The sequence below is a fragment of the Haliaeetus leucocephalus genome, unplaced genomic scaffold, assembly GCF_000737465.1.
Source record: "Haliaeetus leucocephalus isolate CR32 unplaced genomic scaffold, Haliaeetus_leucocephalus-4.0 Scaffold240, whole genome shotgun sequence".
In the NCBI taxonomy this organism is placed as follows: Eukaryota; Metazoa; Chordata; class Aves; order Accipitriformes; family Accipitridae; genus Haliaeetus; species Haliaeetus leucocephalus.
Genome location: NW_010972676.1, coordinates 9,025,686 through 9,048,079, shown reverse-complemented (window position 1 = coordinate 9,048,079; position 22,394 = coordinate 9,025,686). Strand labels below are relative to the sequence as shown.

General features: G+C 37.9%; 1 protein-coding gene across 9 annotated transcripts in view; it reads left to right on the top strand.

Annotated features, from left to right (window-relative positions):
- TRIP12 (thyroid hormone receptor interactor 12) overlaps positions 1-22,394 on the top strand; it is an 81,845-nt gene that overhangs the window by 35,573 nt on the left and 23,878 nt on the right. For 6 of the 9 annotated variants that reach the window (XR_774399.1, XM_010568319.1, XM_010568322.1 and 3 more), the window contains exons 3-21: positions 466-591; positions 1,583-2,382; positions 9,876-9,981; positions 11,241-11,377; positions 12,311-12,394; positions 13,774-13,869; positions 14,831-14,979; positions 15,303-15,338; positions 15,426-15,521; positions 15,948-16,040; positions 16,176-16,337; positions 17,954-18,022; positions 18,127-18,292; positions 19,003-19,120; positions 19,258-19,414; positions 19,732-19,885; positions 20,422-20,650; positions 21,398-21,516; positions 22,151-22,358. Coding sequence is in view for 8 of the 9 variants with exons in the window: in XM_010568319.1 (XP_010566621.1) it covers positions 466-591; positions 1,583-2,382; positions 9,876-9,981; positions 11,241-11,377; positions 12,311-12,394; positions 13,774-13,869; positions 14,831-14,979; positions 15,303-15,338; positions 15,426-15,521; positions 15,948-16,040; positions 16,176-16,337; positions 17,954-18,022; positions 18,127-18,292; positions 19,003-19,120; positions 19,258-19,414; positions 19,732-19,885; positions 20,422-20,650; positions 21,398-21,516; positions 22,151-22,358 (3,105 nt within the window). In the remaining variant the exon portion in view is untranslated. The remainder of the gene's footprint in view (positions 1-465; positions 592-1,582; positions 2,383-9,875; positions 9,982-11,240; positions 11,378-12,310; positions 12,395-13,773; positions 13,870-14,830; positions 14,980-15,302; positions 15,339-15,425; positions 15,522-15,947; positions 16,041-16,175; positions 16,338-17,953; positions 18,023-18,126; positions 18,293-19,002; positions 19,121-19,257; positions 19,415-19,731; positions 19,886-20,421; positions 20,651-21,397; positions 21,517-22,150; positions 22,359-22,394) is intronic. The other 3 variants (XM_010568321.1, XM_010568320.1, XM_010568323.1) reach the window with 3 other exon arrangements.

Here is a 22,394-nt window from a genome sequence, read left to right as displayed (position 1 = left end):
AGAGCAGAGACAAACTTGTAAACACTCATAACTGGATAAAGTCTTAATGCGTAGAATCTTGAAGTTGATGAGTATATATCCATTTCTGAGAAGAGGTCTTTGACAGGTGTTCTAGTCTTGTGCCTTACTGTGCTAGCTTAGTGCTTAAGTAAATTATTCAGTACTCTTACACACCAGAAAAATTTGAATTTATCTGCACAGCTCAGGTGTGAGAAGATGTTTTATTCATTTAAAATGACTAAATAATTGTGTGCTTTACAGAACAGTTACACTGGTAGTGATTTGTGACTGCACCAGGTGATTGTTTTGAAATATTGCTTTAATGCTAGGGGTTGATATGGAAAGGTTTGAAGCTGTAAACTAATATTTGTAAATGGTCCAAAAAATAAATGATAATTCCACCTACAGGTTTGTATCTGTATCTTGGAATCCTGATAGCTTTCTGTTTTGACTTTCTGCTGACAGGTCACATTTAGGGCAGGCAAAACATAAGGCACATAGCCCTCCTGAGAGTAGAAAATCTATTTCAAAGACACCCAAAGTGCAGTCTAATACTACTTCTGAGCAGTCCAAGGGACACTTTTCTAAAAGGTAATTGCACTTCATATTCATATGTTAACTAGTGTTATCTGCACTTCACAAATGTGTATAATATATCCAGTTATACAGAGTTCTTATAATATGTATGACTACTACATTTTAACTAATCTAGGTATTGCATTCAGTGGATATATTTCAGTGTTTCACATTCTGTTTATGTTTTGTTTTTCTAACTCACCAACTAAGAGCATTCCATCAGTGCTGGGGAGGAAATTATTTCTGCATAACTAGTCCTGGAATACTTGCAAGATCTTTCTCCCCTTTTCCTGCTTCATGTTGGGGGAAGATTGCCCAAGGAGTTCTGAGCAATGTTCAATATTAATTGAAACATGTAATAATCTAAAGTATGCGTGTGTTCAAGGGTAATAATCTTGGCCATGCTTTGTCTGCTTTTTATACACTTATGCTATATTCACACTGGAACAGTTTTCTATCATGTTGAAAATTTTGCCATTTTTGTGTGTGATTCATTACCTCAATTTCAAGATTGATGAGGAACTATCCTTTCATTAAGAGCCTACCTTGAACTAGAATCCAGTTATGACTAGTTATGCATTACTGAACACTCCTTATTCTCTTGTGGAACTTATGTTCTCAAACATTTGGATAATAGCTTCATGGCTTGTTTTTTTTTTTTTCTTTTTAATCAGTTTGATTAATCAGTTTGATGCATCTATAAAAAAAAAACAGATAGGAGGGAACTTGGATAAATTTTACTATCTTCCTCTTTAAAAAAAGCAGTGTACTGTGCTTTTATTTTGGAATTTATTTTAGTTTTCATGCTAGCAAAGATTCACAGTATGACTTTCTCATACAAGCATGGGGGTTTTTTTCCTTGTTTCAATGTAAACTTGGTAATCAAGTGTTCCTTACCTATGGTTTTATTTATTATTAGAGAATGCTGACATTTTTCTTGCAAAACTGTTGCAACTGTGAGGTTTCTTGAGTTCAACACTAATGCTGTTCCTGCTTGCTTCTACAGAGGCTGTAGTTCATCTGCCATTTTAATACCACAACAAGAAGATCCAGAGAGAGTCAATACTTCAGAAAAGCAAAAAACGGGGCAAGTGCCTAAGAAAGACAATTCTCGAGGAGTTAAACGCAGTGCTAGTCCAGATTACAGGAGGACCAATTCTCCTAGCTCTGCTAAAAAACCCAAAGCACTTCAACACACTGAAACTTCCTTGGAAACTAACAAGCCACATACTAAATCTAAGAGAAGACACTTAGACCAAGAACAGCCCAAGTCTACACAATTGCCATCAACAAGTAAGGCTCACACCAGAAAGGGTGGAGCTGCTGGTAGCTCCCGAAGTCAGAAAAGGAAAAGGACAGAGAATCTGTCTTGTATAAAGAGTGGTTCAGCAGTTGAATCAACTGGCGCTGAAGAGAAGTCAGCAAAACTCTCCAAGCTGGCTTCAAAATCGGTGACCTCAGCCAAAGCTGGGTGTAGCACCATCACTGATTCTTCTTCTTCAGCTTCCACATCCTCCTCCTCTTCTGCTGTTGCCTCTGCTTCTTCTGCTGTTCCTCAGGGTGCCAGAGTGAAACAGGGAAAGGACCAGAATAAGGCTAGACGTTCCCGTTCTGCATCCAGCCCCAGTCCAAGAAGGAGTAGCAGGGACAAAGAACCGAGTAAAACAGGTGGCTCTTCAAAGTTTGACTGGGCTGCTCGATTCAGCCCAAAAGTCAGTCTCCCTAAAACAAAACTGTCTCTACCAGGCTCTTCAAAGTCAGAGACATCAAAACCTGGACCTTCAGGACTACAGGCTAAGCTAGCAAGTAAGTTGTTCTTTCGTGAAAGAATAAGCATGTATGTTTTAAAATCAAGTCCTCTAAACAAATAGTTCTGTTGTTTTCAGGCTTCTTGGGACCTTTTTAGAGAAATTAACTTTTAGTGTGTTCTGCTGAGCTTTTAAGTAAAGCTGTGACTGGAACTCTTTACAGCTAAAGCAAGTGATTTAGTACAGTCAGTGTTCTATAAGTTTAAACTGCGGATCTGTCTTGCAAATCAATTTTTAAAATAAAATATATGCAAAATAGTTGGATGTTTTGATGGGGACATACATGTTATAAAACTCTCTTGATTATATTCCTCCTGTCAGATTTTTTTTTCCTCATTTTCTTAAGCTTTCTGTCCCAAAGTGGGGATGATAAATGCTAGAAAACAAGTAGATAGTATGTGGTTTCTTGTTTCAAGCCCACTTTCCTAATTTTTCCTTGTTGTGAGAATCTCTGATGTTACTTTAAGAACAGTAATCTTTTAAACCTAGTGTACCTAGTGCCTGTTAGTCACTTTATCTTTTAAATTGTTCTTAAAAGTATGTCCTCTCTCTGGTGCTGAACTTGAATAGCAGGTACTGTTCTTGGATATTGTCACAAAGAAATATAGGCTGACTCCAAGCAGAGCACCTGCTTGCTATTGCGCAGATATGCTTGTAGCTCTGTTGCCTTGGACAAAATTTTTTTTTAAATGCATTATGTTGCCTTTGTGTACTGTATGATTTACTTATAGCATGTATTGTCTAAAACTTGATTTAAGAAGTTGGATTCCTAAGCTTGTTTGCTGTTGTCCTTTACCTAGGCATGATCATAAGTAGCCTGTCCCAACTGGGCTATGTCCGTAGCTAATACTAATGCAGGAAATACGTGAAATAAACAAGAGCAACTGGATGTCTTCCTGTATAATCAAAATAGATTTGATTGACCTAACAGGCTTGTTTTGGATAACTTGCATGACTGGAGTATTGATTCTGGAATGACCTAACCTAATTGACGAAGAATGGCACTGAGGTAGGGGGAGACCTCTTTAGCAAGGCTTTATCTACTTACTCCATGGTTCAAGACTTAGTGGGTGATGAATTCCAGAGTAAAAACTCTGAATTTGCATAGGGTGGAGTGAGGCGGAAGTGGGTAGGAATCGGGCAAGAATGGGACTGACCAACAAGTTCTTAGCTAAGTCTGTCCTTGTTACAGGCAACTTTTTTTAATGAAGAAAAGCAACAGGGAGGAGAAAGAATTTACCTCCAACAAGTGAACAACGAGAAGGTGAAGGCAGAGAGTAATTTATGTGACAAGTTACAAAACTTCAGCAAGGAGTGAGAAGGGGAAGGGTGGGATAGCACAATGTGAGGGGAGGTGTGTTGAGTAGCTTGAAAAACAGCATTGAGAAGATGAGCCTAGACTGTCTCCACAAAGAATGTACTGAGAAAGCCAGCTCGACTAGCTTTAGCTCTTCTGTGACCTGAAAGTCATCTTTTGCAAAAAGATAAACTTAAGTTGAACTAAGACATTTAGGTATGTCACAAAACCAAGTTGGTATGGACTTGTAGGTATGTGCGTATGTATAAAAAAGTCACAGGTAAGGGGTATAAAGCATGGTGAGAGACATTTCTAGACACCAGTAGAGGTTAAAGTTACTTTCTCTAGATGGTATCCCAATTGGGGGGGGGGGGGCACTAACAGGTGAGACTAGGAAGTCTAAAGTGTCTAATGCCTCTATTTTACTGTAGATTACACCAAAACTTATTCCAGTGGTGGTTATATTGAATACCATTGATCAGAGTAAGTGATTATACTGAATATCACTAAGTAAGAACTCGACCTAGAATAGGAGAAAAGTGTTAAACTATGATATTTTCAAATAGTCTCAACCTTTCAAATAGTGGATTAGAGTTCTTTGACAACAGATTGAAGTGATCTTGGAATCAATAGTAACTATTGTTAGCTTAGCCTTTTTAAAAAAAGAGAAGACTTGTCTGTCATACAGCTTTGCTAACTTGAAAATATTGGTGCAAATTTGAAATGTTTTAACAAAATAGGCATTTTGGATAATGCTGCGAAGTGTCAAGAAAATATTAAGAAAATAAACCTCCAGGGTAGGTTTCTTTAAGGAAGAATGGGTAAGTTCAAATTTATTTTCTGTAGCAAGCTAGTACCCTTGGAGGATAAGTGAGCAGAAGTGATTTGTCACACAAATAGTGACACCCCTAAAGCTTTCTAAAGCTGTAGGTCCAACAGTGATCTAGAATAAATTATTGAGGTGTACACCCCTCTGGCTGGAGACATGTCCTTAGAAGTCATAGTAATCCTGTGTAGAAAGTGAAAGCTAAAACTCAGTAGGCTTATATAGGGGTATAATATGAAACAGATGCTTGAAGAAATTTGCAATAGGGCTTATAGAACTAGTGGGAGATAAATAAAAAACAACTGTAAGGAGCTGCAAAAACTTTAGGAAAAATGATGGGGGGGAGTGGCTCTAGGAAGAGAAGTGGGAGGAGAGGGGAGATTATTCTGGCTAACATACAGTCAGTCATTTCTAAGCAAATGCAATGCTGTTCATTTCCAAGTATTGCCATTCAGGAAATAGAAGAAGGATTATTAGTAGTTGTGATCTTTGAAGGAAAAACTAGAAGAGATGAGCTGGCTTACTCTACTGAAGAGAAGAATGAGGAGAGACAGGGTTGCAATTTTTGCAGAAGCTTTTCACATATTGGAGGGGAATATCCTGAGGTTTCTTGTCCAGTCCTCACTGGATAATTAATAAGTGTTAAATGCAGCCAAGGTGACTTTCAGAGTCTTCGGTGACATAGCAGACTGTGTAACTGAGCAGTGATGTCACTGAATAACATTTATAGAATTTGTTGGAAGAATAAAAACAGGCTAGACAACAAGTTTCTTGTTTTGCTCTCTTGATTTGACTATGTTCACATCCCTTTCAAACCCTATATTTTGTAGGAGCTTTTTCAATGTTGTGAATTGGGTCATCTCACTGATTATGTAACAATATAAAAACAAGCTTAATTATGTCTCCATTATTAGGGAAATCTCTACTGTGTTTTGTGTAGTGTCTTGTGGCCATTAAGTAGGAAGAAGCTGGCAATCATGGCTGGGACAGTGCTGAGAGCAGGGTAACTTAGGGTAGCTGTCTCTGACTGAGAAGCCTCTACCTAATAGTTTAAGATTTGCGGGGCTGGAGAGATTATTGGGATACACTGAAAAGCCACATGAAGGTGAACACAGGGCATGAATGGTGTATAACTCTTGGCTTCAAGGGATTTGGCAGAGGTGAGGGAGAAAAGAGTCTGAAAATAGCTCTGAATTAGTTTATTTGGGATTGTGGATGACAGTGCTGTCTGCATGATGGTTGTTAGAGCCTTAGAGTTGTGGATTTAGGATTGAGGAAATAAGATGACTAGCTTTGAAATACTTGGTTTAATTGTGGTGATGGGCAGTGTGGAGCTATAATCAAGAGCTGGGGATGTGGTTTGGTGCTGAGGGAGGGGAATAGTGGAGTATTAGAATCACAGGAGGTCATCTTGCTGTCCCCTGCCACAGCTATTTTCACCCTATCTTTATTGTGTGAGGAGGAGAGCAGCCCAGCACAGGAGCCAACCTGAAGTCTAAACTTCTAGTGCTAACAAGTAAATCTTTACTGATAATCTTTCTGAACTGCAAATAAAAGGCTTTCCAGGTTATGCACTGTGAAAGTTTGACTAACTTTGTTTTGGCCTGGGTAATACACTCAGACTTAAAATAAGTGAATGCAGTATAGCTGCATACAGAACTTGTTTCTTTCAAGCAACAAAAAAAGCCTTAAAAAAAAAAATGCTGTCCAGTAAACACACTTAAATGTGAAGGTGTTCTTAAGATTTTTTTTTTGTTTGTTTGATTTCTGTTAGTCTGTGCTGTTTCAGGTTTAGCCTGTTTCCTTCTGAGTCATTAACATGAGTGTTTGGCATGCAAATAGGATGATGTCAGGGCATAAGCAATATATCTGTTTGCCATAAGGAAACCTATGCCTCTGCTTTTAATTCTGAAGTTTACATCTGAAGTTTTTGCAGTCGCTGAATATGAACTGCCTAAACCCAATTTTCATTTGGTTTATTGAAAGTCCATCTCTGTTCACAACTCTTACTAGCTGTTTGAAACAGATCTCTTGATGATAGCTCTGTGTATTACAGAAATGGTTTGATGTTCATCTCCAGAAGCTGTTTATTCAGCACTAATTCCCCTGAAAGGCCTTTCTGTCTTTCTGTGGCAGTGTGACTGGTGCTTTCCTTCATCAGGCAGTCACAGGGCATCCGTGATCCCATCTCTGCTGGTTGTGCCTTATTTACCAGTGAAGGTTTGGGACTGTTAGCCTCCTGCAGATCCTATAGATACAGGACTAACTTTCACGAGGCCACACTGGCAATGTGTTAAGGGGGAGATCAAATTTTGACAACAATGCAAGTGAAAGGAAGAAGGTTTGGTTCTATGCTGAAGAAATTAGCAATCCTGAGTTTATGGTGTTGGGAAGACTCAAAAGGATTTGCCAAAGATGCGGGTGGTAAAATTGACATAAGAAGCCTTCTTAAACCACAAACTTCAAGGGCAGAGAGTGGCATTGAACAGCAGGAAGGGAATGAGCTCTGAGAAGTCTTAACTTCCTTTTTAGCCTTTGAAACTAATAGAGGGAGGTGGAAGCTCATATGTGCCCTGTTAGATACATCAGAGGTAGGGAAGTAAAGACTTGGGGAAAGAGAAACATGCAAAAAGATCTGACAAGTAGAACATTCTTCCTGAGCAGCAGGAGAAAATGAGCTCAACTCTTCTGGGTGCTCAGGCTGTGATGTATTCTGCAGCTCATCCACCAAGCAATAACTGGGTAACTCTTTAAATTTTCTAAAACCCTCTTACTGAGGTAATTCAGTTTAAAGAGATGGCTCAGCTATTTAATGCCTCTTACAGAAAAGGACAAGCCATTTCACAGCTTCATTGCCCTACTGTTTCATGGTGTCTGTGCTCATCTGACCTGTGTTAAGCAAACTCAGCTGACCAAACTGGCAGAATACCAATAGAGCAAGAAAGTGTATCAGGTGTGCACTTTGTGCATCTTGGGATTTGTTTAGGGACAATAAGACATGAATGAGTGTACCATACTGTTAAACAACAGTAAGCTGTTAAGCTATCTCTGCTGTTTTGTGAAACGTTTGCCCTTAGCAGAAATCCTATTTTGATACAAGTTAAGTCAATCTTACTTCACTTACAGTGGATGTGTGGTGTGTCATTGATAGCCTATTACTAAGCTGATAGGAAGTTACTTAATATTTAGGTCTGACTACTTGAAAAAAAGTACCCATACATTTGAAGTAGTAAGTGGCATGCTGACATAAAGAATTAAAATGTTTTTGTATATTTTTTTCAGTGAACTCTACTGCAACAGGGTGATGTACTTTTGCTTTACATTTAGAGAAATAAGTTAATCTCACTTAGAATTTCACCATACTGTTACAGGTACCAAGTAGCCTACTCTTCCATGTGTGCAGTATGAACTCAAGAGTCGTAAACACGTTTTATCTGTGGAATAATACAGTGCTATACCTAGTGCCAGTTAAAGCATGCATTTTCTATTGTAAAATATAACCACCTATGAAGGGAGTTTTGTTGTGTCTGTGCACTTCTAGTACTTTAGAGGCTTAGATAGCTATGGCCTGGGATCCTGCTACAAGTGTTTCAAACTGTTTTTGTCTGTATCTCTACTTCATAACACATTCCTATTCCCCCCTGCCCTCTGAGTGTCTTACTGTATGTAAATAGGGTTGGAGTCGTGTATTTCTGTTGTAGCAACTTCAGCTTAAATTTTTGGTTTGAAAGCATACATGGTAAAAATGCCACTGCTTTTTTTGAATATTTGAAAAAGTTATATATTTTGTTCTATACGTACAGACCATCTGAAAATTCAAGTGGCTGGCCTGCTTCAGTTTAGTTCTTGGTGGCTGTTAAATACAGAACCTTGTTGTTATCTTAAGGTTGCCAAATTTGAGATAGTAAGCCAGGTGTGTGGTAAACACATGGATATCAGGTTAACCTTCATCTGCATGGAACTTAACTGCACACATCATTGTGTTCCTGGGTCAAATATAGTACAGTGTTTGAAAGGACAGACTATTGACCAAGTCAATAATAGCTTTTCAAATCACTTTCCCTTTTCCTTTAAATATCCAGTCAGAAGCTGCATAGATATCATTTAATCCCTCAGTACCACAACTCAGCATTCCTGGAATGTTTTAGGATTAAGGAAATAAACAGGAGCCAGTTTGATAGGTACTGTGCTCAAAACCATTGCACATTTAAATACGTTTTATTTCTGCTTTGTTGCCAGAAGAGGGAGCAGTGATCTGTCTCATCTTTTCAAAATTATTTACATCTGTTCTAGTAATAGTGTGTCCAAATTGAATGTTATGGGATTCTCTTTTATTTCTTGTAGAGGTGGGGGGGGACTTGAAATGTAAAGCTGGGCCTGATAAAGATTTTTAATTTTTGACACCTTAATTATCAGCCTGCTGGTTTGGAAGCTGTTGGGGGGTATTTCAGCCTGATAGTAAGCTTGCTCATCATCTGAGAATGTTGTATGGCATGGGGTTTTTTTGTGTGTTTAAGATTTACCTGGTTCTGTGGTGGGATTTGTCAGAACAATGGCTTCATAACGTAAAGTAAATTAATATCAGTTGGGTCAATTTTCAACAGTACAAATAGTTCCAAATTAAAAACTTGGGAACTCCTTCTGTAAAGCTGTGAAGATATGCTTGGTTATCTGCCTCAAGGAAGACCTTATGACAGTGATAGGGGTTGAAGGGATGTAGTTGAAATAAGAACACAAATATTACATATGACAGATCTCAACACTGTCAGTACTTGACTCCTGGAGGCGAGCATGGTTTTCATTTAAGGCAGTTATTCTTAAGCCATACTAATGTGAATGAAACTGATTAAAAATTGTGATTCAGCTAGTGAAGAAGATTAAGTTTATGCTGCACAGATTTACTCAGAGGTGGCGGAAAAGACGTGCAACCACCACTGTCCTCCACCCCAATGTTATTTCTTTTTCTTTTTTTATCTAAAGCTAAAGCATCTCTTTTTAAGTGTTTTGAACATCAACATGTAAAAATAATAAATGTGTATCCCATAATGTGGTATCTGTTTACCATGAGAGACTTACAAGCTCTTGTACAACTGTAGTGTTTAGGGTAGGAAGAGGTGTTTAGGTAACTACTTGGAGTTTAGTATTACTTGCCTCAAAATAATGAGTAAAAGTAAATATCTGAACCTTCCTTTTACTGGTGTAGCAGTTCAGTGTAAGGTGACTGAAAGCTGATGTTGGCTTATTGTGGTTCGTATGTAGAGGCTGTTATTCTACACAGAAGTTTCCTGTATACAGAAGTTTCATTTCTTTGCAGAACTGCTGTGTATTTAAAGACTGATTTACTCTCAATTCTTTACGTATTACATAGGTCTAAGAAAATCTACAAAGAAACGCAGTGAATCACCACCTGCTGAGCTCCCCAGTTTGCGGCGGAGCACACGGCAAAAGACCACGGGCTCCTGTGCTAGCACCAGGTAAAAATTAAGATAATGAAACATGATTACTGCAGTGGGTTGATATCACTGGCATTTTCATGCATGAAAACCAGCCTTGTCTATCTCTTACTTTGCTATTGTAGAAGTACCTGTAGCTTTTCAGGCCTGCTGAGTTACCACCAGTGTCATGGATAGTGCTTAGAATTTGTCACCATCAGACCTTCAATAAGCCTATCAGCTGTGGGGCTTCAGGGAAAGAAACACCCAAAGCTAATGTCACAGACTTAAGCAATCCTTTCCTTAGGGAGGTGCTGTTTAAAAAGATACTAAAGACAGAGAGTGCTAAAGTGCTGTCCATCATGAATAATGAAATAGATTGCTATTTTGAAAAATAAAAGACTTCATGGTACCAGACAGGAGTCTGTTTTAGTAGTGTACATGGTTAAGCTGACTCAGCTTGTCAGCAGCTGCATCTGAACAACACGACAAATGTCTAAGTACTTAATATTCTTTCTGATGTGGGGGAAAATTAGTCCTGAATTAATAATTTTAAACAGCTGGTAGATTAAATGGGAGGGGAGACTAAATGTGTCCTGTGATGAAGAAAATTTTTGTAGTTGTGTATATTCTGAAGCTACACTTATGAAGCTTAACAAGCTTTATTTTTTTCTTCTTATGCCAAAACTGCATTTATTAGTTCCAGCACAATTTCTTTTCCCTCTTCCCTGCCATAAAAAAAAGCTTCTGAAGTCTGATTCTGTTGTCAAGTGTGCATTTGAATTTGACTGTTTACTTTGTAGGCATATATATTTGTAGTAGTGATGACAATGTTTAAAAAAGCAAATTTTAAAAAGGCTTGTGCCTTCAAACTTGTTATGGCACTGAAAACCAAGCTGAACATCAGAGTTCTCTGTGCTTTTAGTAGTTCAGAACTTCCTGTAAAGATAGTTATTCTGTCATAAGACTTCTTGAATGTGTACGTGGTTTGTAACTAACAGTCACTTTATTCTTGCTCATTTTGACTATTATATTTTAGCAGACTGCTTTGTCTTGAAGGGTATAATGTAAGGACCTAGCTATAATGCATTAGTATAAACAAATCACTGCTGTGGTATGGTGCAAGGAGGGTAAAGAAGAGTTGGATAATTTCATAAAGACTGATTCTTATGTGAATCTGTTAGTTTCTGCAACTTTGTGATAGTGATCTACATAAATGTTATGTGGTTTAGAGTATCTCACATTAATAAATCTCTTGTCTTAGTTTGTAAGGTCTGAAACTTTGTGTTTTGAATCTTTAGTCGGCGAGGCTCTGGCCTGGGCAAAAGAGGAGCAGCTGAAGCTCGTCGACAGGAGAAGATGGCTGATCCTGACAACAACCAGGATGGAGTTAACTCTTCAGCTGCACGTACAGATGAGGCTCCCCAGGGAGCTGCAGGTAAGAAATTTCAGCTGAAGCATTTTTAGTATAGTTCCTGATATAAACTTCTTTGCATTTAAAAATAATTAAATAGATTAAGTTTGGGGAGAAATTACTTAAGCTGGTACAGCTGGTAAATAATTCTGGAAGATTTTTGAGAGGGACCTTTACTTTTGAACTGACCTCTTGCTTATCTGGTACATACTATGTCCAATTAAGTAGACTTCAGTTTTTAGGCATCTACCTTTTTTTTTTTTGAATATAAGTTCAGCTGATGCTACATAAATTACTGTACTGATAACTGAAGAGACATCAAACTGTTCAGAATACAGAAGGCATGCATTTACCTGTAAAAGCTCTTTTGTAACTACTCATAAATATTCTACAAGTTTTCTGTTGAAATTGCAAGCATGTCTGTACTGGAGAAATCTGTAACCAAGATAAATATTCTTACTTGCACAGTCCTATTAAATGGTACTTAATTTTATCATCTGGTCCTAATCAGTAGTGACTTCAAATGAGCTTTCCAGTGATTATGCTGGATTGTAGAAAATCTCCAGTGTTGCTCACCTAAAATTAGCTACATCAGTACAAAAATCAAAATTAATGGAAACAAAGTGCAGCATAACACTCAATTAAGAAAAGCATAAATTTACTAAGGATGTAGGTAAATCTGTCTGAAAGGTAATTTGCTGATCTAGCTGTATTCCTCCCCATGCCCCCTCCCCCCATTATCTTTTGTTGATACAACCTCTCTCTTGAGCTTTTGGAAAGTATTAGACCTGTAGGCTGGTCTATTGAAAATGACAATTGTCCAGAAGTATGATGGTGGCAATGTTAAATGCAGAGCACTCTTCTGATGGTGGACACTTTCCTTGATGGTGGATTGATATGAATTTTGTAGCTTTAAAGGCACTGTAACTTGCATTAACCTCTATTTTATTTCTTTAGCTTCTAGTTCTGTTGCTGGGGCTGTAGGTATGACAACCTCTGGAGAAAGCGAGTCAGATGATTCTGAGATGGGAAGACTACAAGGTATAAAAGTTGTTATTAATTTACCATTCATTTTTTGTTTGCAGCCTATAAATAGCCATACCTACCCAAATTCTGTGTTATATGTAGTGGGAAGGCTGTATTTTGTTTCTCTGACTGTGAACATTTTGCTTTGCTTACAGTAATTCCGAAGTATGGAGTTACAAGCCTTAATTCAGTAATGATGCAAGAACTTGGAAATAATGTCTGGAGTGGGTGGCATAGTGTCCTTACTCATTTACATGGGGTATAATACACTGCTATTGATGATTTTTCAGGAGGAGGTGAGGGGAGAGAATTGACAACTCAGTCTTCTTAAGTGTGTAAGCTCAAATATGAGAACAAGTCTTTGGAAGAATGTTTTCAGTTGACAGGCCAGGTTAGGCCTACTGTTACTCTGCCTGCTTCTGGATAACATTTTTTTGTGCTTGTCATTGATGGCCACGTTGCTGTAAGCTTTGATGACCAGACAAAATCTAAATGTTCTTAAAATGCTTGCTTTTGTGCTTGGGCTAAAGGATTCAGCTTTCTCAAAACCTGAGAGTACAGACAGGTATCAACTCAGTTTGCATGTCCTGCAACTGTTTTAATGATTTTGCCACTACATTGCAAGGAGTTCTGAGATCATGATCTTACTTCCAAATTACACGTTTTGGTTAATCTGGATATTTAATGTTGAAATGAGTGCTGTGTCACTACCAGTTGTTTATAGTCCTTAGTAAGCATAGGTATGCATTAGGAATATTGAGCTAAATTGGTTTTTACTATTAATTTATATTGTATTGATCAGCAGTAGTCATGGTTGCTACAATAAAAATCAGAAACACCCACTTAGTCTAGCTTAAGTAACGCTACTGAAAAAGTTTTTAAAAACAAAATCAAATAAACCCCTAATATCTAGCAGAGTTCTTCCCTCTCCTCATCACCAAATAAAGCTTTGAACTTTTTTCAGTGTCATTTTTTTAGATTAATAGTGCCATTCGGTTCCTGAAAATGTGAAGATAAGCTTAACCTGTTTTATGTAGTTTGAGTTCAGATTTGAAACTACAGTCTGGTGTATCTGCTAGTCTAGATCTAGACTTACAACAATTTATTAGACCAGATTTCTTCTGTGAAATATATAACTCTGGAAACTCAGTGGGTGACTTCTTAAAGGGCCTTAATGCTCTCTGATGCATATAAAAACGAGTTATTTGTTCCCTGAAGGTCATCTTTTTGGTGTTTTTTAGAAATCAAGGTAGCTGCAGTCATCTAATCCTAACTCCTCTTAAAGCATCAAAATTCTAGTATTCTTAAATTACAGCATCATGGAATTTAAGCTTTTTAAAAAAAATTATGTGTAGAAGCTTTGACAATGGCTGTTATCCTCTGTTTGCTTTTAGCTCTATTAGAGGCTAGGGGTCTTCCTCCTCACCTGTTTGGCCCTCTTGGTCCTCGGATGTCGCAGCTCTTCCACAGGACAATTGGAAGTGGAGCTAGTAAGCAAAGTTTGTCTAATTTGACTTAATTCTTTCCACTTCCAGACTAGTAGAATTCAGTCACTAGTAAATTCTGATACTTGTATTAGCTTCATAGTTTAATACAATATTTTACAAACCTCCAACATGTATGTCATGATAGTACTAGACCACTGGTCAACAATATTAATTTGCTTGTCTTCCTATAAGGAAGAGAAATTTGCTTTGGCCGTATTTCTTTTCTTTTATTTTGGGGGGGGGGGCATCTTAATGTTCCCTTCTAGGTGGGGAAGGGAGGGTTCTTGCCTTTTCACCCCTTCCTTATCTTTTTCTTTTGCATGATGGGCTGCTTAACAAAAGACCTCTTCAACCCCCTTGGGTTTTTTGGTAGCTTTTAGCTTTAAAACTATTAGTAGATGTCCGTTCTAAGGTATGTTGTTTATACTGTCAAAAGTGTCTTAGGTTTCAGTCAGAAAGCATTTCTTTCAGACAGTGTGTCAGTGAGAACATGGGTCCTTAGACTTGTTCCACCATGTCTGCATTATGCAGCTGGATAAGATGCATATCTTCTAGTCTAACTCTGGCTTCTGTTACACTGTCTGCCAAGAAAAGGATGGGGTCTCATGGATACTCCATGTGCTTTATTATCCAGGGGGTGTGTTGATAAGTCTGTTGCTTTATAAAGGTGGAGTGGTGTGGGTTCTGGTACCTGCTGTAGGTTGGCAAGATGGCTATGGTGAGCAGTGTGGTGGATTCCCTGTGCTGACCAGTCTGCACTAGAAAGACAGCCAGAAGTGATATTTTTGCCTCCCTTTCCTATCCCCACCTTTCTATGACAGGGGAAGGAAGTGAAACTACAAGTACAGAGGAAAACAAACTATCTCTGGTCTTCTACTCTGGCAGAAGTATAGCATTAACAGTTCCCTTGAACACTCATGTTTTCTAATATCTTCTTTCCTAATCTTTTTTTCTGGATATCTAGGTTCTAAAGCCCAACAACTTTTACAAGGTCTCCAAGCCACTGATGAAAGTCAGCAACTACAGGCAGTGATTGAGATGTGCCAGCTGCTGGTCATGGGAAATGAAGAAACTTTAGGAGGATTTCCAGTCAAGAGTGTTGTACCAGCTTTGGTAAAGATTAAATCTCATATTTCTCTTGGAGGATATAATATTTCACTCTCTCTTGCTTAAATTAAATATTCTTTATTTATATTTTATATTATATGTATGTGTGCATATGTGTATCTGTTTCTCCTTGTTTGCTTTTGAGTTTTGCTAAATTTTGATAGTCCTATTAATTCTTTAATATCTCAAGAACAGGTAGTGGCTCTTTTGAAACTCTTAGCAACTTTCCAAGTCCTGAGTCAAAAGCTATGATACTGATTTGAGCCCCTTTTTTATGTTGTTACCCAGATGCTTTTTACTAAACTAACAATACTTTTTTTAAAATACAGATAACACTGTTGCAGATGGAGCACAACTTTGACATTGTAAGTGATTTGAAATGTTTTAGAAATTCTTTGAGATACAAAAATGTATCATCTGAACTTAAAACCAAATCTCTGTATATTTAATAGATGAACCATGCATGTCGGGCCTTAACATATATGATGGAAGCACTTCCGAGATCATCAGCTGTAGTGGTAGATGCAATTCCTGTCTTCTTGGAAAAGGTAAAACGAAATCAAAACAGTGTTAAACTAATCTGAGGGGATTTTATCTTTTGTTTTAACTTTAGGATATATCATTAAGATAATGGTTTCTTTTCATAGCTTACAAGATAATGCATAATGCAAGAGAAGCTTTTAAAAACAGGTTTACTCTTTGTTCACACCCTTACTGAAAAGCACTATCTGATTCACTGGGAACTTCTTGTCTGATTGATATTGCAAAGATACTGTGTAGTTTCACAGACTGATTAACTCTTGAAGTAGCTATATAGCTGATCTAGCCTTAAATTGGCTAGCTTGATTACAGCTAGCAGTGCAGCTGCATTAGCATATGTGTCTTAGTACTGGCTAACTGTCCAGGTGTTAATGAAGATTATTTTTACAAACTGGTTTAGAAATTGATTTACCAGCTTTCTTGTTTTCTTGTAGTTGCAAGTTATTCAGTGCATTGATGTGGCAGAGCAGGCGCTTACAGCCCTGGAGATGTTATCACGCAGGCATAGTAAAGCCATTCTGCAGGCAGTAAGTAAAAAAGAAAGCACTTCTACCTCTACCAGTTCTACATATCGGTGATCTTCTGTGAAGATGAAATAAGAAAACAAGTTCCTGTGATTTTAGCAGTACTGAGAGTGGAAATGTTTGTTTATTTTATTATAGGGTGGGTTGGCAGACTGTTTGCTGTATCTGGAATTCTTCAGTATAAATGCACAGAGGAATGCACTAGCTATTGCTGCCAACTGCTGCCAGAGTATAACACCTGATGAGTTTCACTTTGTGGCAGACTCTTTGCCACTGCTTACACAAAGGTTAACCCATCAGGTAAGAAGCTATTATAAAACGATAAGTTCTAATTTTGACCTGAAAGTAGTATAAAGTTGCCTCCAGATGTCTAGTTCTTTACTGTGTATTACTTGCCTTTTGCAATGTGATAATTGCCTTAAAGCTCTATACTGTCAAGTTGTGATATTCTAATGTGCATATGGACCTTTTGGTTTTTTGTAAACGTGCTGTAAGGGTTCATGACACTCCTATTAATTTTGTAAAATGAGATAAATGAGATACTTTAACTCAGAGCATGAGTAATAGTGGCTTTGTAGTCCTTGTTGCCCATTAGTAAGAGGAAATCCGGTAACATTATTTTCTTTTATCTTAACAAATGGGTTGCAAGGTTCCCTCCCACTTCAAACTTGGAAAAGCTTCAGTTTCAATTTTTGTGGGTTTTTTTTCTGATTTGACTTTTTGGGAGGGCTTAGGGCTCTTTAAAAAGGAAGTTCCTACTCTTGCACAATAGTTTGAAGTGATGAATCCTAAATCATGGGGCTCCCAAGATCTGCCTATCCTGCAATGCTGCTATGCTCATAAATGAGCACTCAAAATGACTATTGCACCAAAAGAGATTTGGACATACTGCTTGGTTGGCAGATCCCTGTTAAAGAGGTGAAAAAGGAGAGATTATTCTGTTCCTTAACAAATGCAACTAAATGGAAGCTTCCGGGTAACGTTTTTGTGCATTGTTGTGCTATTCTTAATTCTGCCAACATCATCTTGCTGAGACACTACCTGAATCTTTGAGGCAGTTTCGCAGAAGTCAAATGGCAGCTTTAGATGGTGCTCTGGAAACAGGAAACCCCATTCTCAGCATTAGTAGGGACAAGTACTAACTCCTGCTCTGTGAAGAGAAGCTACAGCCCACAAAAGTAAGATTTCAAGAAATGTTGAAGTGGAATTTTTCTGGGGAAAAAAAAAAATCTTGAGTTAGCTCTTAACAGAATAGTTGAGGTTGGAAGGGACTTTACAAGCAGGGGCTTAGTACTAGATAACTAAGTGGTTTTTTTGTTTGTTTTAAATATCTCAAGGGATGGAGACTTAAGCTCTCCGGGCAACCTCTTCCAGTGTTCAACCACTCTTCCAGTACAAGTGTTTTATTATGTTCAGATGAACTTTTTTGAGTGTTTCAATGAACTTTTAACTAGAGCTATCTTTAGAGCAATCTTTACTATTTTGGTGTCTTTGGATTTGCTGTCTTGGCTGTACTGCATGATACAAAAATCAGGCTTCATGTAGTCTGTAGAACAGTAGCCTTCACTCCTGCTTATTATCTATATCTCTGTTGCTTTGGCGTTGTAGCTCTCTTCCCTTTCATTTCCTCCTTGTAGAATCCAAAAAGGATATTGTCGATCTATTTATTCATCTCTTAAGGTATTTTATGTTGCAAGTGTGAGGTGTTTCCCAGGGAACATGCAGGAGCACAGCCATCTCAGAAGGTCAGCTTGGACTGTATCAATAAATTCAAAATTCAGAGCTGTAATATTCTGTAAAATGTGATTCAGCTGGCCTTTTTGGAGAAATTTTATGAATGCCTCAAAATGACAGGATAACCTAATGCAAGTTAAAATACTTTAATTCAAACAAATACTTTATTTTTTTTATAATAGGACAAAAAGTCTGTTGAAAGCACTTGTCTCTGTTTTGCACGGCTAGTGGACAACTTCCAGCATGAGGAGGTAAGGGAGAGGATTTTTATTTCCTGCTTCCCTCTCTGTTTCTTCTAAGGGCTTACCTTTCAAAGTCAGACTAACATTTTCAATTTTACTGTTCCCTCCTGAAGAACTTGCTCCAGCAGGTTGCTTCCAAGGACTTGTTAACAAATATCCAGCAACTCTTGGTAGTGACGCCTCCTATCCTGAGCTCAGGAATGTTCATCATGGTGGTGCGCATGTTTTCCTTAATGTGCTCCAATTGCCCTACACTTGCAGTTCAACTTATGAAGCAAAGTAAGTTCTTACTCTTTCATATTCTGGGGGACCTAATTAAGTTAATGCCTACAGTCTGTGTGGAACTCTGTGCACTTGATTATACAAATACTGTGTTCTTTCTATTTTTCGCTCTTAATATGATTCCCCTGGGATACAGAATTTAGTTAATGTTGTTGAAAGTTTCTTTTCTTCCTGAGGGGTTTTTCTCCCCTTTCCTGTCTCCAGCTGTTGTCACTGGAATGCTCGCCTAATTTTGAGTCTGTATTAGCTGCACAAGGTACAAGTTAGTCTCATTCCAACACATGTTGAATAATTGTTTTTGTAATCTTTATCAGGTGGAGGAAATATGTGATTTAAGGTCTTTTTCTAAGGGAAAACATTAAGAAAAGTAACTGTTGTGTAGCTGTCTTAGTTCTCACTCGTTTTCTTCTTTGCATCTTGTAAATTTTGACTTGTCACTTCCACTGCCCTGTATGTTCCCCTGTTTTCTTCTGTGCCCTGTATTATTGAGAGATATTTCCCCCCCGAGATGTCCTGAAAAAAAACCCAAAACCCCACAAACCTCAGACCTGAGAACAAACACATTTCTTAAAATGTTCAGAGATGGCTGTTGTCTTACTGTCTACTCTGTTTGCTTTGGGCAGCAGCTATCTCTTCTGCATGGTGTCCAACACCAAATGGAATCCATATTTTGATATAGGCAATCTCATTAATAATAATTTGTATAGATATTGCAGAAACGCTTCACTTCCTCCTTTGCGGAGCCTCAAATGGGAGTTGTCAAGAACAAATTGACCTTGTTCCACGAAGTCCTCAAGAACTTTATGAGCTTACTTCTCTTATCTGGTAAGTTATGCAGTCCTAGCTTTTGGGTCTGGTTGGTATGTTGAAGTTCTTAACTTCTCAAAAATGAAGGCAGTTTTCAGCTTAGATGGACTTCATTGTATACTTCTAGTAAAATACTGTTTTAATGTTCTTTACAGTGAACTGATGCCTTGCCTGCCAAAAGAGGGAATCTTTGCTGTTGATACTATGCTGAAGAAAGGAAATGCGCAAAATACAGATGGTGCAATATGGCAATGGCGAGATGACAGGGGTCTCTGGCATCCCTATAACAGGATTGATAGTCGAATAATAGAGGTAGCAATTCCGCGTGCTTGTGTGGTGATGTTTTCTAAATACCTGTGTGGTTGTATAGGGGACTGAGTCCTTTCTTGTACAGCTTTGAAAATATCAGCCTTATTCTTCCTGAGTAAGCAACACATGAGTTTCCTCAAACCTCCTGCTGTAATATTGTGCTGTTTTGGTATTCAGTAATGGGTGAACGGCTTAATCATTGTTTGTATTATATTTCTGTCGGTCGTTGTTTTTCCTACTGTGTTGCCCCTCTCTTCACCTTTCATATAGATTCTTATTTGTTAGGGATTTCCTAACTTTAACTTCTTCCTTGTTTTTAGGCAGCTCATCAGGTTGGTGAGGATGAGATAAGCCTGTCTACACTTGGGCGTGTCTATACTATTGATTTTAACTCTATGCAGCAAATAAATGAGGATACTGGAACAGCACGTGCCATTCAGCGAAAACCAAACCCTTTAGCCAATACAAACACTAGTAAGTACAGCCTAGGAGACACCTGGTGTCTCTATGACTAATTTATGCTGGGTTATGCAACAGTCTGCTACTTAGCTAATGTATTTCTTATGGTTTCTGTGAAACACCAGACTACTCTGATTTACGTGAATGAAGACAACTTTACAACAAAACTCAAACTATTGAAATGTATTCTTTTTAACGTGTAAACTTTTCCTGGGAACTGAAAATGCATTACTTTGGGGGGGAACTGAGGGTGTTCCTGACCTGGGACTTTCTGAAACAGTTTTGTTCATACAGCTCTTTTATTTAACGAAGACTGTGTGAGGCCTTATTACTACCGTACAGAAATAAATAAGAAAAATAAAGAAAAAAGATTTGACTCCTTGAAAGAGGAGGATTTGTACCTATGCTCTTGCCATCAGTTTGACTTCTGGTTCTTTAATTATATCTTTTCAATTCAAGAGCTAAACTAATTCAGCTTTAACAAAAGAAAGTGATCATCAGAGCAGAGGTACAAAGAACTCTGTAGTGATTTGGTGCACAATTTCTCACAGGTGGACATTCAGAATTGAAGAAGGATGATGCTCGAGCACAACTAATGAAAGAGGATCCAGAACTGGCAAAATCCTTTATCAAAACATTGTTTGGTGTTCTTTATGAGGTATATAGTTCTTCAGCTGGACCTGCTGTTAGACACAAGTGCCTTAGAGCAATTCTTAGGATAATCTATTTTGCTGATGCTGAACTTCTGAAGGATGTGCTGAAAAACCATGCTGTTTCAAGGTGGGTTCATTAACTGTTGTGAATGAAACTAATTTTGAGCTTACAACTCAAACTTGTGATTACTACTTTGAATCGTCTTTTTTAGGGGAAAAATTATACTTTTAAGTTATTATTTATTTATTTTCCAAAAGTTGAGGCTGCCAGCTCTTCAGGAATTTCTTGCATCTTAAATTTTGCAGTAGGTGCCAACTCTTAAGTGTTCTTATTAGAAACTTCGATTACCTATATGGCTGTGTGTGCTAGTAGTGTCTAATATTAACGTTTACTGTTTTCCTGATTTCTAAAACTTGCCTATAAGTTTTTCTGAAGGCAAGAAAAATTACTTTTGAGGTAATACGATGTGAACCATAACAGACTCTCATGGCATTCAACTGGCAAGTTCTGTTCATGAAACCTCTCAGACATGTTATACCATAAAGTTAGGGATCTAGATAAAAGGATGCAATTAGAAAATAAACTGACTGGTTTATCAAAGGCAGTACCAAGTTCCACAGCACTATGTTCTTTAAAGGAAGAAAACTCTTTTCTTTTATGCCACATGTTAAAACTTGGTAAAAGTGATTTAGGTGGGAAGAGGACTTTATCAGTCCTTTTATTTATAGCTTTTACGAAAGCACAATGAAATTTGTTTGCTTTCAGGCTCTAATAGTATATGTGCAACATGAACTGGCTTGACTTTTTTTTTAAAAAAAAAAAAGGGCAAAAAATGAAAAGGCGAACCTAATTCTAATAAATTATCTGTTTTAGTCATATTGCCTCCATGCTGTCAAGTCAAGACCTTAAGATAGTAGTTGGAGCCCTGCAGATGGCAGAGATTTTAATGCAAAAGTTACCTGATATTTTTAGTGTTTACTTCAGAAGAGAAGGTAAATATTGCTTGTTTTTTTTTTTCTTTTCACTTCCTTATTTAGTTTTTTAAAGCATGTGTGTGTGGAGAATCCATGTCCTTTACCCCCTGCTTCATCCCCCTCAAGCTGTAAAAAGTTAATATTGTTCTTGAATAATAAAGGCAAATCCATACAATATATCTTCATATGACTAGGGTGGAGCTGACCAAGACTCTGGAGGAGACAAGCTTGTTTCTTCTGAATCTGGAACAAGTTTGTACAGGCTTATTACAGATGCTAGTGAACTTAAATTCTGGCTGAAGATGGCTTGCTGAAATTACATGGGTAGTCTTATCAGACAAAACTAACAAATCTTTGGCAGGAAGTTGTAATCCACTGGGGATTTGGGGGTTTCTTTAGCTACAGTTTGTGCTGCTGTTGTTATTATTATTTTTTTAACTGTGTAGATTAACTTTTTGAAGAGAAAGGATTGAACTGCTTTTAAAACTAACTTAGCATTGATGGGTGGGGTGAGCCAGTGCTGCCATAATCAAAACAGAGTTTCATGTAACAGCCTTCAATCTTTTCAAACATGTTTGTCCCTGCCACCCCCCACAAAAAACCCTCCACAACCAAACCAACCCACCAAGCAAAGATTTCTTCTTTTGCAAAGGGGTGATGCACCAAGTGAAAAATTTAGCAGAGTCGGAGGCTTTGCTAACAAGCCCACCAAAAGTATGCACTAATGGATCAGGAACGCTGGGTACCACTACAACAATAAGTACTGGAACAGCCACTGCTGCCAGTAATGCAGCTGCAGATTTGGGCTCTCCCAGTTTACAACACAGCCGGGAGGATTCTTTGGATCTGAGCCCACAGGGGTAAGTGTGCGTGTTGCTGTGAAAAAACAATCTGTT